We start from the raw sequence: 18,446 nt of genomic DNA, 5'->3' as shown, positions 1-18,446 counted from the left end.
TCAGAGACTCGTATATAATGGACCTACAGCAGGAGACAAGAAAGGATTTCTCTAAATGCCTTCCTCAATTTGCCCTCAGGGTTTTAACACATTCTGTTAAAATATTTGTACTTTATTTTGACTCACAAAAAAAGACAGCGGAAGTCTCTAACGCCTTCACAGCTGCACAAATTAGGGTTTATGCCCGAGACAGTCTAACCAGGGGCAAGGAGCATTTCTTGCATTGAAAAAAATGCAAGAAAAATTACTTCAGATTGATCAAGAGAACAAAGCCTGATCCAAAATTGGAGCATAAATCAACAACTCAGATCTTTACTTAGTTATAAATCACACCTCAGTAGGAAAATTTGAATGTGTCAGGTCCTTTTTCTCTCTGTTTGTCATAGATTGCATTTAAAAAGTCAGTATGCAGGATTAATTTTTAATGATGTAAGGCCAAGCCATGAACAATATTGCAGATAAATCATACAAATACAAAATTCTTAAAGTTTCTTATGAATCATTAAAGATTACAAAAAGGACCAACAAGATGCAGACAAATGCAGCACTTACTTCACTTATTGAGACACTTTTTATTCAATAAGAATAAAAATCTCTCCTAATACTAGCAAGAATGGAGGCATGAAAGGAAATTTTAAGGTCTGGAAATTAATTTTCTTGACTCTATTCCAGACAAAAATCCCTCAAGCCGTGCTTTAACAAAGTTTGCACACACTTATTAAAACAGGTTTTGAACCTTTTTCATATCTGATATTTTTCCTTCCAACAACATTGTTTTTGTTTTGTTTTTTGTTTTTTCAGTTTAATGATGTGGTGTAAATGTCACATATGTTGAAAAGCTTTCAATTCAATTTATTTATGATTATTTGTATAGTGCCAATTCACAACACATGTCATTTCTAGGCATTTTACACAGACAATTCAACCAGATGAGATAATTCCAGAAAGTTTGCATTTATCAAGGATGTATACACATTTGGGATTAACTTTATGTGATTTTTGTTAGTTGGGAAGGATCTAAGTGCAGACTGAGAAAACTGTGTGATTTCATAATGAATGAAATAATGTAGAAAGTTGGAATCACAGGGAGATACAGGCTTAAACAGGCAGTCTAGCAGAGTGACAGAATAACAGGTATAGTAAAGGCGTACAATAGTAGTACATAAGAATGCAGCAGTAAAAATGAGAACTCAGGAGCTTAAATTCTTAGGGAGGGATGGAGAATAACAAAGGAGACAATTAAGCAAACTAGAAAAAATGTGGAGCAGCTGAGGAAGAAGAAGACCCCAATGAAGCTCCAATGGCACAAAAATAAACAATTAATCCAACAGTAAAAACCTAACAGATATCTAAAAAGGCCACAATCATAAACCAAGCAAATAAACACAAAGGATGTAACTAATAGAGCAACACATATATTTCATAAACCAAACAGAGACACAAAATAAGCCAAAACATAAACACCTAAGTATCATAATGGTAATGAATATCATGTATTTGAATTAAATGCAAACATTTTTTTTTTATATAATGTGTATAATGCATTTTGTTTACATAATAGTTTCCATATGTCTAATTTCTATAAAATGGTTCGTAAAGAAATTATGTTTTGGGTATATTTGTGTAGCTTCTTTTCTATATTTTAGTGTGTAGTGAATGGTAATATTTTAAATATTTTATATGTTGATCTATTTGAATTAATGCATTAGTTATTTACATAAAATAATTCCAAGATATCCTGCTATTATTAATTAATATAATGTTTCTCACATTTTTGAGAGCAGAAGCAGTTAAAAACAGTCATACAATTAGGAACAGCCTGCATAATCTTCCTTTTATTTTGCAGTGATACAACCATTGAAACTTCCTTTTCTTTGACACACAATCCATTTTATCCATCCACCATTTCCAAATGCTTCATTTCATTACACTCACTTTGCTCCTAATCTGACTTATGGAGACACTTGTGCACATTTCATGTGTGTACTTTTTCCGTAAAGCTCTCTGATGTCTGAAGCTGCTTTGCATGATTCAGGAGCAGAGCCAGGAGGAGACTAGCCTTTTCATTTGACTTCACGAATTAGATTCAGCAAAAGTGAGGAAGCACAGGCCTGAATGATAAAAATGGAAAGCCGTGGAGAGTAGCGCTGTGGGCACAGTGACCTATATTCTGCTTAGCAGAGCAGGGATACAGTATCACACACTACTGTACACACCGGCTGCTCTAATCTCTGACCTTGGATTTGATTCCTCGGACCTATATGTGTCTGATAAGGACCGGAGAACTCTTTGGGTCAAACTCTAACTGAATTTTAGCTGCAAGCAGTGCCTTACTATTTAAATCTAAAGCTACAGCTGTTCCTATGCTATTGATGCAACGGATTAGAAGAAATTATTTTAAATAAGCATGATTAAAGGTATAGTGGAGGATGCTCTTTTTCCTGGTGGATCATCAAAATTAGTGGTCCTTCTAATTGTGCTTTTCCCCCTATTTTACTTATCGGTGGCGAGTTTGAAATAGTGGAAAAATCGCAAATCTTTTGGAAAGTAAGCTTGTATGAGTGATGCAAACAGCAAATTTTAAACAGAGCGTGCACGAGGAGAAATGGGCTCGCGCACACTCTCACACGTGTTTAATAGGTATTCCCTCTCGGGAATGGGTACAGGGTTGTTCAAGTGCTTTTTTTTTTAAAGTTGAGAGGGTGGATCTTTTCAAAAATTTGTGACAAATCCTCCACTATACCTTTAAAGGTCAATAAAACCTCTCTGCCATATTGCACCCTCTTTTTCTTGTAAAGTTCATGATTTTATCTGTTTGAGCCTCGAAACTTGTGTGCACAAATTTGGGAGAGTTTGTTCTATCTCATCATTTGATACACAAAAACTTTGTAACTCCTAAAATCCTAGAGGGATGAACTCTGAAGTCTCTTTAAAGAAAAATGTGGGTCAGTAGACAGCACAGTGCTAACCTTTAAATATTAAGAATAAAATAAAGTTATAAATTCACTTCTCATCCAGTGAATTTTATTGTCTCATATGCAGAAGTGAGCTTCAATGTGGTTTTTTCAGCTCGGCTGAAATCCACTTCACACAATACATCACTTCATCACAAGCACTATGTGTGGGTTATATCTACATTCATCATGCAACTCAGCTTTAAACTAGAGACGAACAGTTTCAGCACTTATGAGGAGACTACCAGGATGCTGTAACCATAGCAACCTTAGAGAAAGGTCTAAAATCGTAAAAAATAAAAAAGCTGGATGAATAACAATTCAATACAGCTTAAAGTTATTTTGCATCAAGAAAGAAAAAAACAAAGCAATTTATTTTAATGTTTTTTTTTCTAATACCTTTAAAGCTATATACTGACTCTATCTTTATCGGATTTCCCCCCTTTTTTTGCTGACCCACTTTCATCACAGGTTCATTAAATTTTCTCTGATCTGATCAGATCCAACCATATTTAAAACTCACTCTGTGATTATTTGACAGGGAATGAGGAAAGTGGGCTTATAAGTGGTTACCCAATATAAAGACAAGTTTAGTTATTTATTATAAAAATAATGTATTTTTAAAATGAAGCACCTGAACTAAACTTGTTCAAAAAGGAGTTAGGTTTAAAAAAAAAAAAAAAAAAGAAATTAATTTCTAAAGCTAGGGTCAGCGACCTTTACTCCCTAAGGAGGCAGTTTTGGCCTAGTTTCTGTTAAATTTAATTCCTAAAGATATCAGACATTTGGAGAAAAGATAATCCTATCAAGTTTTATAATATTCAGTGATTTTATTTTATTTTTTTGTTTCATTATGAAATTAAAAAGACCACTTTGCATCCCTTTTTTGTTTTCAAGTTCCCTTTTTGATTCAGTTTGTTAATAAAACAAATCATAACTTGAACAAATTATATTCAAAAGATCTTTCAATACAATAACAGTTAAAACGCAGCCATAGATGAGCTTAAAACGTTTCTTGCCCTCAGCAGATTTAGACTTTTTCTGAATGGAAGTAATGTTTATATTCTGAAGCATCTAAGCCAGAGTCCCAATATTAATCTGAAAGAGAATCTGGAGCAGGGCTGCAGTACATTATGATCATTGCAATGTCCGCATTATGATAAAGATTTCTATTTACCCTGGTTCTCCTCTTTCTTTTCCATTATTTCCCTACCATTCCAATAAATTTTGGAATCTTAGTCAATGAAAATGCACCTTCTCAAGAGCAATTAGAGTCCATCCAACTGCCTGAATATATTATTAGCATGTGAATAGAAGATAAATTATGATATTGAACCAACTACTAAATAATTAGTCCTTTAAGATAGTAAATTTGCAAACATTAGCAATGTTTGCAATATTAACCATGTCGTTCGCAATTTCATATGAGCAGGTCCACTGCAAGGGGAGCTAAAGATTAGGGTGATGGCTAGAAGGTCTTACCAATAAACCAATAACCCATAAATGCTGCATACCATGTGGTTTATTTTAGTTTTTAGTAGCAATATGCTTGCAGGATTCACGTTGCCCTGTGGTCCTTGGAGTCAACTATGCTTCACAACCAAGCAGGAAAACGTCCTAAAAACAGCAGGCATAGATCGGGTGAGATCCTGTTGTACCAGGGTTTACCCCTCCCAATCCTGCTGATTCTCTATCAAATATTCACAATCTCCTGCAGAGGCAACATTTAAAACCAGCCGCTGGCAGAGAGCAGGAACACGAGGATGTAAGCAGAGCCAGATGGGGGTTGGGATGGCAATTTTTAATCCACAGCAAAGAGAATGCTTGTTTCTATAACCTCTATTTTGGTGAATGCTTTTCCATTTTTGTTGCGTCACCAAACAACACTCAAAGGAGCCATATATTAAGATCTGCTTCTTACGGTTGTCTGAAAAGCAACAGAAAAGGTGAAATAATTGCAATTTCATAAAAATGTAGCAGTTCTGTGGCATGAAGGAGTAACTGAATCCTTAACTCCTAAGGGGTTAAATCATTAAATGCTGCCAACTGGAGCACATGGGCGTTCTGAGTGCTAAATGCATCTAAAAACGTTACTTCCAAGGAAAAATATGTTCATGTTTTCAACACAAATGTTAACAGGCACAAATGGAATATTTTAATATTCTGTTAACAAGGAAATCCTTAAATAGGAGGAGGAATGTTTGCTGGTGCCCCTGGTAGCCATTAGTAAAACTCAGGGAAATCTTGAATTGCAATAGTGTAATCTTAAAATTTGTATTGCAACCTTTATTTGGTTATAATAGGTTTTCTAGAAGAAAACAAACTAATGTTTTATTCCTTCTTCATTCCCTGGGGTATAACTCTGACATAACAAGAGACCCATAATAACTATGTGAAAATGCTCCCCATGCTCATTATTAGGCATGGTGGGGGGCATATAATGCTGTGGGCTTGTTCATCAGTGACCATGGAAACTGTGTTGGAGTAAATTACATCATTAACTCTGAAATACCAAGAGATTTGGCTACGTTCTTTTGGACTCACTGGTTATGGGTTCCCCTTTTGGTCCTGTTTTCCAGTATTTTACTATTCAGTATGTATTTTTCTTTTTTTTCTTCTTTTTTTTTGCTGTTTTATATTATTTCTAAGGCTGCTATATCAGGTTACCAGATTGCTTTGGTCATTATTTTACTCTGATAATATTTTGCAGGTCAGAAGTTAAAAGGTTGGGAATCTCTGATCTGGAGAGGTTGTCCAAAGAGAAATGCTCAAAGATCCCTGTCTCCTGTGCTCCAGCATTGATTCAAATAGTAAATTGCCTGTACTTATACATACTGATGGTGGCAAGCTACATTGTAGCCTTAGCTGCCTTGAGGATCACTGACCGAAGCGAGGCCACCGTACACTGGCACGACCGGGCGCTCTGACTACCATCAGTGGGCAATGCGGTCGATGTGTCTTGCCAAATGACACAACAACATTGAAAGCCAGAGCTTGGGTTTGAACCAACGACTTTTTGGTTGCACGGAAAACTCCTGCATCTGATGCAATTTTCCCATAGCATTTTTTTGTAAGAAAAAATGCTATGGGATACTAACTGCTGTTCTAGTCACGGTAGTTGTAGTAGGAGTTGCACTGAATATATTACTGCTCATGTTATTTAAGCATTTTCTCTCCACTGAATGATGGTACACATATTAAAGATACATGTATTCTGTATTTTTAAACTGTAAATTTTTTTGTGCCAGTCTAAAGAAATTCCCAGTTTTGTTTGTGATTAAGCTTTTTCTATCCAGCTCAGCTCTCCTCTGAAGGCTAAATGTGTGCCAGAGATGAAATCTGAATATGCATGAGGATGAAGAGATGGAGAAAGGAACTGGAGCAAAAAATGTGCCGCATTAAAGCCTGTGGTTTGTATTGATCGGCGAAGAAAGGATGAACCTGCACAATGAACATTCAGTAAGTAAAGTTAAAGAGGAACACTGCAAGCGATCGAAGTAGGGAGGATGATGTTTGCATATTCCTTACCTCTCCATAGTCAGATGTGACCACTAGGGTTCCATCTCCACAGGAGTTAACAGTGGCTGGGAGAAACTGTTCCTTCTCCTTGACCCAAACCCGGGCCCCCTGCATCACACAGAAACACAAATATTCAGGTTAAGCATTGAAAACATGCACAAAGTCCTTTTAGTTTATTTAAGACACAACAGGACTAAACTGGAAAGCAGCACAACCAGTGAGTGAAATTAAACTAGAAAATAGGGTGAGTTTGACGGTAAGGAAACAGATGTGATCCGTGAATTGAGTCATTAAAAGATTTTCTGGTTAAACAAAATTACAGAAAAAAATGGAGCACATGATTGATGTCTGAGTGCATTAAGGCGTAAGATTCTGTCCATATGCTGAAGGAAACATATGTGCAAAATAGGAAGTACTACAGACTACAACATCTGGCCAAGCAGCAGTATTAAACTTGGATTGGTCTTTGTGTGTGAATCAGTTAATGTTAGAGAAACAGTGAATTTCTCTGACCTGACATGAACCTTCAGCACTTACAAGGCTTTGGTTGGTCAGAAAACCATTGACTTCTGACCTGAAGCTAAAAAATGTCTGCAGCAAGAAAGAGGAGGTAAACTTTAGGGGCAGGAAACTGAGGACAAAATTCAATGAAGCGACTGGAGCTGTGCAAATAAATGGGTCTTATGCTGTTTATGCTGCTGCAGCGGCACTAAATCTTTTAATGTCCCTAACTGGTAGTTTCAGATTCAGATTCTGGGGGCTAAATAAATTGGAATCCAATTATGATGCAAAAACTAAATTATAATGATGATAGCATATTTGCATTTTTAAGCACAAGCATATAAATGAATAGCCTGATGCAAACAAAGCAAAGACAAGTTTCAATGTTAATTCAGAAACCTGGTCCTTCTCTACTGATTCAATTTGAGTTATTTCAGTCTAAAAATTCATTCTGAGTCATAAAGGTAATTACGGGATACACAGCAGAACATGTTTCCACAATTTTATGATTCTAAAAATCCAAATACCACAGGTTAAGATAAAATGTAACATTACTGTATAGGATTTAGATAAATTATTTTACACTATGAGACAAACAAGACAAGCAACCAATCACACACACTCACACCTAAGGAGAATGTAGAGAAGCCAATGAACATAACAGTTATGTTTTTGGGCTGTGGGAGTTAGCCAGAGTACCTGGAGAGAACACACGCATGCTCAGGGAGACCATGCAAAGACCATGCAGAAAGACCCCGGACCGAGCAGCCCACCCAAATATTAATTAACATTAAATTTCCAAAATTCCTGCACCATAAGGTTAAAGGAGAATCTGTTGACCTGAGTTTAATTGATGGATTAAGAAGAAGCCATTGCTGAAACATTGACACAAAAATTGTTCCATATTCCATGTAGTAAGAGTTAAATACTGTATGCAAGAACCCTAAGGACGCACATCACGATGCATCATCATGCTGATTTTTAATCCTAAAGAATAGCTGGATAAAGAGAGTCTGTAAAAAAAATTCATTATTAAGAAGAGAAAGGAAATATCCATTAAACATATCTCAGCTTTTGTCAGGATCTTGGCACTGATAACTGGCTTAATGGTTCATTCTATTCACCTGCGTAGCTCCGCCCAGTTTCTCATCACTGTTCATCTCATCCATGTGCTCCTGCCTCTATTTAAACTGATTGCTCCCAATCATCAGTGGCAGATTATTTGAGCCTTCGGTGAAAGTTCTCTAGCATACCTGTTCTTGTTCTGATTGCCTGATCCTGACCAGTGCTGCCCTCGGACCTTTGAGCCTGCCTGTTCCTGCTTCAGATTTGTTTGCCTGACATGTCTTTAGACCCCTGCTGGTTTCTGCCTGTGGACTGAACCTGGATCTCTCTCCTGGCTTTGACTTGGATTTCCCCTCGGTACCTCTTCAGATCTCTGATCTTCTGGTCTGGACACCTGTTAATCTCTTTGACACTGGCTTGGGCTTCATCTTCTGGAAACTCCTGCCTTCCTTCATCTGCTTAGATCTGTTTGTCAGCCAGTTCAGCAGTCTTTTGGCTCTGGCTCCTGGAACTCTCTGGGGAGCGTTCACCACTTGCTGTTATTAGTGAACTGGCTGGATTCCACTCCTTCTTCTGGGCACAGACTGAACTCTAAAACCAGGTTAGTGACTCACATGTTCGTAACCGCCCTCCGTCAGATTTATGTGGTCACTGACCTGAGTTTTCCCACAACAGAGATTCCGGCCTTTTACGTCGAGTTGCAGATACGACGTACATTAATAAACGCTTTTGTGATCACACTGACCTGTTTACTTCAAATTATGGGTCCTCTCAACCTTGACAGAATAATCTGGCCAAAACATGGACCCATTGGCAGATAGACAGTGGGCCTCGACGGCTATAATTTGTTGTTTGTTTTTAAAAAGACTAAAAGCCAGGAGTCAATTTCTTTTACACTTTAGCTGTGTGCACCCTATTGTGTCTGTCAATCACATACCAGATCTCACTAAAGAAGGGGTGCAACATGTAAAAACCTTGGGATACCTCTACAAGTTACTTTAGGTAGTACTAAGTGGTCATTCTCTGTGTTCTTTTGAAGTCAACTAACTTGTAAAATTGTGTCCAAGGAAATGAGTTGTGTGCTTTAAAAGATGTGAAGTTGAAATTAACTCTTATTAATCAGATGGTCCCACATGCTAACTATGCTTAGTAAACATGTGCAAGATGATTAGGGTGAGAGATTAAGGTATTCAGAAATACTGAGTCTATCTGGAGGTTTGCTTTTTGCTAAAACTTGAATTCCTCCTATTCAACCATTGCATTTAAAATCTTAACTCCTGTTTCTTGTCCTGGTTGTTCTCTCCTCTGACTCTCTCTCAATAAAATCCCAGCCCCTCGCTCTTCCAGATCCTTTTGCACGCAGTTTGTCGGCCTGCTCATTACTAATTCCATCTGATCTGTCAGATTCCTACACACTCGTCTGTTACAGTGATCTGATGATCTCCACTGGCTCTAATCTCTCCCTACCCACTTATAGCAAAGGCATAATCACACAGCACTATAAAATGTTCAAGAGTTTGAGAATAAACATGATTTTTATGCACAGAGCTGCTTTTTGCTGATTCTTGTTCAAACACATTTGAGCAGAAAAGGAAGGTTATAAATGACCTGCCGGTGTTACAATCACCACCCACCCACACACCATTATTCTCCTCCTCCTGGTGATCTCAGCCCCTCCCCCTTGTATTGCACACTCAGACAGACAGGAATGGCCATGCATATCAAGAGACTCTTTTTATTTTCTCTGCACTTATAAGTTTTACACTTACCTGAATGAGAAATAAACAAATTTAGACCGTCAGCTTTCTCCACTAAGCATTTTCTCCAGCCTCATAAAATCAGAACCCACCTGAAATGTCTAGAACATGACCCCTGACCTCCAGCTAAAACAAACTGGTCGAGTGCTCATCATCCTGCTAAAGAGATGTTGTCCAATGACGTATCTTGTTTGTGCCAGAGAGAAATGTTCATGGATGGAAAAAAGCCACTTGAAAATATGATAGTTTAATCATAATTTATTCAATGTAATACCATTCACAGCTATCTATTCTTACACCACCATGTTGTAATGTTGCAGTTAAGACTGCACCAACCTACAGTAGACCAAGACATTACTGAGACCAGGGAGTAGTGAGAAAAGATAAGGCTAAGAGATTTAGAGGTCAATCAAGACAAAACCGCGACCATATTTGTTTGTGTTTATCAAGACAGATCTCTCATGTTAAATGAGATCTTGGATCTTCTAAGATTTTTGCTTTAAAATAGACAAATGACTTCAAATCATAGAAAGCTTGTTGTTTTTTCATTTCTTAAAAAAAGTTCCTTTTAACAAAACTGATAAGTCACAAAAATGCTACTTTCAGACCGCAAGCGATAGAAGCAGAAAAGTGCCTGCTGCTTTACTTTTAAAGATTATAAACATTACGGTCCGAGTAAAGTTTGTACAGATGCGTCTGATGCTTCTGCTGCTTCTGCGTTCATTGGCAGAGAGTGGCTTTGCTATATTATATAATGGGAATCCAATACAACAAATTAATTTAAAAAGGAGCTAGAAATACACAGAAATTACATTTGTTAATGCCATGAATAACACTAGAACCAACCCCTCTGTCGACCTTTGGAGGTTAAACTATAATGTACAACAATAATATCCCCTTTGTAGAATAAAAACTCCAAGCAGTGATTATACCAAAAATAAACTAGAATAGAAGTACTAATGAACCCTGCTCAATAAATAATTGTTCATTAACCACAAAAACACAAAAGCCAGCCTTCCTCCCATAAGCTTGAACAGCTGTGTGATAAATGCCTTGTTTCTGCTCAAGTAATTACATAGATGCCCGTGCCATTTGACCGAGGTTCTGCCCCAGAAACGTCCATAGATGAAGGACCACTCTTGAAGGCTGGAGTCCTCAGCCCTGCCCCCAACATATAGATAAATCATCCCCAACCCTTGTGTATAATAACATGCACAACACAAAGTAATGCAAAGCACAGTAGAGGAGAAAATACCTGGCCCACTGGTTGTTAAATTGTAAATAAAGTTTTGGCTAACATTAGAGCTTAAACAAATAATCTGATTTAGGATAATTAATCGATTAATTGAAATTACTTTCAACTAATTTAATAAAATATGAATTATAAATTGGCCTTTCTTAAAAGAACAACCCACTAGGAGCAGCAATTAAGTCAAAAATTGTGGGGGGAAAATCCATTTTAGATTAAAATAACATGTTTGCTGGTGAATCTGTTCTGTCTTGAACTCCTCAAGTATTTCAAATTCTGCAAAAAAGAATTCTCCTATAAAGGATTGCTCCAATCATTAATCGATTTATCGAGGGACTTATGACAGGTAATTCTATTAGCAAAGTACTCGTTAGTTGTAGCCCTGATTAAAACTAATGGTGTGTTGTGGAGGATTGGAAATGGCAGAAATGAATGAGATATGACCATTTAGCAACTAATGGCAGACAATTGATTAACAGCTTAGAAGTGGAGAGGGACTAGAAATGGACTTTCAATCAATAAATCAGACTTTACTTAAAGAGCAACACTCAAATAGTGTTTTCACTTCAAATGGACCCCTATAGAAAAAAAAGCTATATGTTGTTTTAAAAATTATTCTCTGACATTGATAAAAGCATGACAGCAACATCTAGAATAAGGCGTTTCTTCACAAACTATGTAATGTCCTCCAGGTGAGTTTTCTGTACCTCTACCATCAGTTTTAGCCTCCCCCTAGGTAAACAAAGATCATGAAGTATTCTGTCAATTTATCAAAAGAATCTGTTAAACTAGGAAGAAGAGATTCTGTGTACAAATTGCTGTATGTCACAGGATAAGATTCAGGGGAAAAATTTTTATTTGGTACAGCACATGTCTGGGCGAGTGCTAAGGGTCTAGGAAATCATTTCAAAACAAAGGACTTAAAAAAAGATCCGCCCTTGGTCCATCCCAGACTTATTTTGAGTTTTAGAGAAAATACCTTAAAGATTATAAAGGCTAAACTGAGGGACAAGATTTATGCGACAAAGACATGTATTAGAACGATTCTCTTTCTGATACTTCCTGCAATTGCTGCCCATCCTGTGTCAGAATCCTAAACTGTGGCAGACATATCCCATTAAATGTGACAATACAATCAGGACAGAGAGGTTTTAAGCAGATTATGGCAGCTGGAAGGAGACCAACATCCGTTTATGTGAGTGGGCATTAGTGTCTGTGGGTTGGTGGTTGTCACCTGACTGTATATAAGTCACATCTGTCACAGAAAGAGATTAAAGTGAAAATATAGCGAAATAGAACTTATTTATTTCAGATATTATCGCTGTTTTTAATCATGAAATTTATCCACTTTAATTTACTGCCATTGTAATTATTATTAGTATTAATATTATTATTATTACCATTATCAGAGATCTGTCAGTTTTCAGTTTGTTCATGTTAATGATAAATCCTCATGATGCAGCAGAGTTACCTGTGGAGTACCATAGGGCTCAGTGCTCATTGCTGAAATGATTAGACAGCCTGGGATTAACCTTCACTGCTATGCTGATGATAGTTAACTATATTTGTTAATAAATCAAGAGGAAATTAAACCATTACATTGACTTCAGGGCATGTCTTGAAGACAAAAAAACCTGCATGACTCTAAATATTTACTTCTTCTGAATGCAGGCAAAACAGAAGTTATTGTCTTTTGACCAGACTCTGAAAAGAAGCTGATCAGTCAGTTACTTCATTTGAATGGGATTAAATTGATCTCAGATAATAAAGGGAAAAATCTTGGTGTTATTTTTGATTTGTCATTCAAATCCTGTATCAAAAAGGTCTGTAGAATTCCCTTCTTTCACCTCAGGAATACTGCAAAAGTTTCAGGGGTGATACTGAAAAACTTGTGCATTTACTATCAGGAAGTCCATAAACTGTACAGTTAAAAGCCTTCAGCTGATCCAAAATGCTGCAGCCAGAGTTCTGATGAAAATTAAAAAAGAGATCATATCTCTCCTATGTTAGCTTTCATTCATTACTTTCTATTCAGTTAAATTCAGAATAGAATGTAATGTCCTCCTTCTCAAATATAAAGCCCTAAATAGCTCTGTCTAATATCAGAGATTGGATCATTTCCAGATTGAGAGCACTTTGCTCTCAATCTGCAGGTTTGGTAATGGTTCATAGAATTTCTAAAAGTATAATGGGAGATCTTTTAGTTATCAGGCTCCTCTCCTGTAGAACAAACTACCAGTGTTAGTCCGTGAGGCAGACACCATGTCTACTTTCTAGGCTAAGCTTAAAACTTTCCTTTTTGATAAAGCTTATAGTTAGAGTGGCTCAGGTTATCCTGGGCTATCTCTATAGTTATGCTCCTATAGGCTTAGACTGCTGGAAGACATAGGGAATCCTTTTCCTCTTTCTGCTTCATCCTGTTACTATCCTCCTACTCTGCAGTATTTGTTAGTTTAATCTCTAACGTTATGCTCTCCCTGCTTTTTCTAATCATAGTAGCTTTATCTAGTCTGTTCCTTTTTGGCTGTGACTCAATACTGGAGAGAAATATCAGCTGTGCCGCTGCCATCTACGCCTTTGTTTATAGATTTTAGAGCTTGGCCTGTTTTTCAGTGTACTGCTATCAATATGTTTTATTTATTCTAAACGGATAAGATAAACTGAGAAGGTAATTAATGCTGTATGAATTTTAGATTTCAGATTAAACATTGTGGTCATGCATAAAAAAGGAAATGTTACATATCAGTACAAATATTAATATTTAAGTACAAAAATTGATGTTTGTGTACTCATTACTATTTATTTATGTCAGGGAAGATGGCAGGATCACCGGTCAATGTTGTATGTAAAAACAGAGAGCAATTGCAATATCTGTAGAATAGTAAGGCAAGGTAAGGCACATTGCAGAGGAAAAACACATGAAGAGAAAAATAAAAGTATTTAAAATAATGCTTGAAAATATAAAATTATTTTAAAAAATTAAAATAAAGTTAGACTAGAGAGTGAACAAATAATGTTTTGATTTCCAGAGTAGTGGAGTGTAGGAACTGAAAACTGCTTCTCCATCTAAAAAGTAAGTTAGAACCAGAAGACCTAAGAGGTCTGGAAAAGTGTCTAGTATACAGCAGATGTAAAACATTTTTAAGTAGCTTCTTTTGCTTTATTCAACTGATTAAAAATGATAAATGTTCATATTTTGGAAAGAAGGTATTTTAATATTCAGCAGATTAGAAGGTAGACATGTTATCAAATATTCCAAAGTCAACCAGATCAGAATCAATGCCCAAAATGCACATAACATCACTGTATGTATGTGAGTGTATAAATGTGTACACTCTGCATATGTCCTATTTATGCTAGCACTCCTTTGGAATGCTAATTATCATGTTCATTGCCATTTTGATTACAACACAGTCACGCACACCCCCAGCCGACATCCTGGGAACGAAGCTCCTCAGAAGGCGTTGAAACAGAGCACCATGGAAACAGGACTTTTACGCTCAGCATTTGTTGATGATGGACAGTTGGTATTTCAACATGGACACACAGAAGATTAGATATATTGAATTAATTGTATTGAATGTTTCTTTTAGGTATGAGCAATCAGAACGAGGGATTTTCATCCAACTAAGTTTAAACTGATTAAAAACGCTAATCAAAGCACTCATCGTCACACTTTAATCTGTCAAACCTGATACATAAGCTGTTGCCTATTTTCTTACCAGGAATTGACAATGCATCTTAACATTGTGGACATAGACCTATTCACATGTATGCACCAAAAAAGCTGAAAACAAAATGAAGTGCAGTGCAAAATCAGTTTGAGTCTAATATTCTTATAGTTTTGTGCAGGAGTGTATTACTCTGGCATTGTAAGGTAGCATATCTATTTGGCATGCTACCTTAAAGTACTAGGTATAAGGGCTAAAATAATTGGATTAATCATGATTAATCGATTATTGATATAATTGTCAACTAATTTAGTAATCGATTAATCATTAACAGGAGTAGAGACTGTAAAATATGCCTTTAGCTGACAGATCAACCCATTTAGAGCAGCAATTATATAAACATTATAACAAAATATGTAAACATTTAGCATTTAATAAAAAAATAAAAAAATTTTCTCCTGTCAATATGCTCCATCCAGAACTCCTCAAGTGGCTATCCAATCATTAATCGATTAATCGAAAAATTATTGACATATTATTTGATTTGCAAAAAAAGTGTTAGTTGTAGCCCTACCAGGTATAGGATCATCTTGCTAAAAAAATGTTGAGTAAAAACATAAAAGTTTTACAGTATCTTAGTAAATAAGCAGAAGTTATGATAACAATGTTTACTTATTGCCATAAGCAAAAACAAAGAATGAAGACTTCCTAAATTTAGAAAAATATTTTGTACTGTACTCTTTTTAAAGTAAACCAAATACAGTTGACAAATACAATGTCTCTTGTGAGACATTGAATTTGTCTCACAAGAGACAAATGATCTCTTTTTATCTGTCTGCATAAAAAAAAAAAAAAAACATTATTTTCTGACTTGTAAAGAAGATGGAGATGCAAGGCTTAGAGGTTATCAATGTATTATTTTCACCTATTTCAAATGGTACAAACACAAACTTTAAAACTACGGTAATGTGGTACAAACTTCCTAACACTAAGATAACAAAGTAAATAAAAATGCAGTTATTAAGTGTTGTTTTAATTCACTGAGGGGAAATAAATCTTTCCAAACCAACCTGACCCTGTTTGAAAGCTAAATGCCCTATCTTTTGCATCTCAAAACAGGGATTTTGGCATCGCCCATCTGTTTAAGGTCACAACATGGCATCTCAGTTTTTCTTCATAACCTAACAGCGCTTGAATTTAAGATCACAAACTGATGGTCAGAGATATTGTCCTTTAGGATTTTCAGCTAGAGAGCAGCTAGAACAGGTAATCCAGGTAATGAAACAGCAATATAACCTCAGAGGATAAAACTGATTTTTTTTTTTTTTTTATTAACGGTTTCCATTTTCTCTTTATTATCTCACCCAAACTGAACTATTTAGGATTTTTTTATACTTCTGGGTACGACGAGCTAATTTCTAGGATATATTTTCCTACACTGTGGTGTCAAGCAGGTTTTATTTAAGTGACTGCTTGTTTTCTACAAGTCTGGCAGAAGCCAGTTTGGCTAGTTAAGGCTAATAAAATATAGAGTTGCTTCAAGATTGAGGCTACCAATTTTTTTGTGCCTTTCAGAAATGGAAATATTTTGAAAGACTATCTTTGTCAGACCTAAAGACTAAGAGTGCACTGCAAAAACATTCTGAAAATTAGTAAAAATGCATTAAAATAAGTGTTTTTACTCTTAATTTGTGCAAGAAAATAAGATGATCTGCCAATGGAATTAGCACTTTTACCCTTAAAATAAGATAATCAGATAGTATGCACTTTAAATAACAGACTGCAATAATTTTTTTCTTATTTTAAATGTATATTCTCTTAAATGACTTCCTTAGATTAACATTTTTTTTGTAGAATGTCAACCAAAATCTGTAAGGGGACGATCATTTTCATGATACTGTGTAATGCAGCAATATAATATTTAATATCGCTTTATTTATTATCCTAGCAGCAAAAAAAAGGGCAAAACAAGCAAGAATGTAAACCGAGAAGGAAATCAAAAAAGAGAAGACTGAAACAAGAGAGATGCCAGAAGGGGGAGGGAGATGGCAGAGCAGCGCTGAGTGTGTTTGGTTGTGTGAGCTAAAGAAGCGCAGAGAAAGTGGCCGCAAGGAGAGACAGAGCATCAGAGAGAAGGGGAGACAAGGAGAAGGAGAGAAGCAGAGCTGATGGAGCTCCTGAGCAGAACAAATGTGTTCGGAGCTGCTGAATATAGGTCACACATCTCCAGCGACTGTTTCCCTCCCTCTACTGAACCAGTTCTTGCAGTTGCTACACACTTAACATCAAATGTTATTACATACAACATGCATCAAAAATGGCTCTTCTAACTTCCCATTTTTTCTTTTATTTCCTTTATAAAATAATTAACATTAAAAAGATGCTTGGATGTTTGAGATTGTTGTTTTTCAGCTAATAATTAAACATGCATACATTTAATAGCTATATGATACAAATTCCACCACAATCCTTTGAGTTAATATGTTCACATCATATAGAGGCCCACAGCATCACAACATAAATAGTCTCTTCAGTTAAAAACAGACTGTTATGAAGACTAATGTTGTCTGCTGTTCATCCATGCATGCTGGTTTCTGGAACTAATGATAATTCCAAATGGGCCCTAGAGACTAAATATTATCTATGTTGGTCAAACAGAGGATCCCTCTTGAAAGCCCATCTGTTTACTGTGCTCTATACACACCTGCCATCTGCACATAAACTCAGTAACATCCCAGGAATAAATGAAGCCTTTTGGTGGGAAGATTTATTAAACATATCAGCCTGTGTCCAGTCAAAGACTTCTGGTTACACAAAGCACAAGCTGATATTTTGGTAAAGTTATAGAACAACTAGAAACATTTCTAAAAGAGATCTTAAAAAGACGGAGCTGTAACTGCTTATCTTTTACATTTTGACATCATTTGAAGAAGGGATATCTTATATGATTTAAAACTACCTTGTTCTGTTAGAACCACCTTATTTCTTGTTATATAAATTAAACATTTCTGAGATACCTTAATTCACCCTGACGTGATAGCACTACTTGGCCATTAATTGAATCTTTACTTCAAACTCAACCATTACAAAGCTGGTACATCATCAGCAATACTCTGGTGGTCCCGGACTAGCCCCCATTTTGTCACAACCTGCCTCTTGGATTGGGACAAAAAAAAGAGGGGAAAAGGACACAATGACCTGATCTGTTTAAAGACTGTAAAACAAACATTTGAATGAAGAAAATCAAGCCTGTAAAAAAAAAATGGAGGAGTGAGGGGAGGTATAAGCTTAATGTCTGCTTCCCCTGCTGCTTTTTATAGACAGCTGATAAACAAACTATGGCTGTGTCCGAACATCCTCTATACAGCGGGAATATATAGCGGACTTTATAGTGAATTCAGGTAACTGACAGTTCTGACAGTTGATCACTACTTTTCGCTCCAAATTGGTCGAGTGACTCTTCCACCCCGCGATGGTGCCTGCACCATCTTTGTTATTAGAAATAGAAAAATAGAACTTTTTTGATCTCACAATGTAGAAAATTAGTCGCTCTGTCTATGATGACAGCGGACGGCTGTGACAACAAATCCCATGATATTTTGCGAAGAGAGCTCTCCTTGCAAAGCATTCTGGGATTTATCTGCTCGTCTAGTGATCATGGATGACACGGATGGACTTTTTCAAAGTGCATTGTGGAAAATTTCAAGTCCACTACTTTTTCATCCAATAG

General features: G+C 36.3%; 1 protein-coding gene across 4 annotated transcripts in view; it reads right to left on the bottom strand.

Annotated features, from left to right (window-relative positions):
- LOC107096178 (unconventional myosin-X-like) overlaps positions 1-18,446 on the bottom strand; it is a 58,486-nt gene that overhangs the window by 34,769 nt on the left and 5,271 nt on the right. For all 4 annotated transcript variants that reach the window (XM_015392718.1, XM_015392719.1, XM_015392720.1 and 1 more), the window contains exon 2: positions 6,483-6,581. In XM_015392718.1, the coding sequence (XP_015248204.1) occupies positions 6,483-6,581 (99 nt within the window). The remainder of the gene's footprint in view (positions 1-6,482; positions 6,582-18,446) is intronic.

The sequence above is a fragment of the Cyprinodon variegatus genome, unplaced genomic scaffold (genome assembly GCF_000732505.1).
Source record: "Cyprinodon variegatus isolate N-32 unplaced genomic scaffold, C_variegatus-1.0 Scaffold604, whole genome shotgun sequence".
NCBI classification, from domain to species: domain Eukaryota; kingdom Metazoa; phylum Chordata; class Actinopteri; order Cyprinodontiformes; family Cyprinodontidae; genus Cyprinodon; species Cyprinodon variegatus.
Note: the sequence above shows the minus strand (reverse complement) of the source record. Positions and strands in the feature narration are given on the sequence as shown.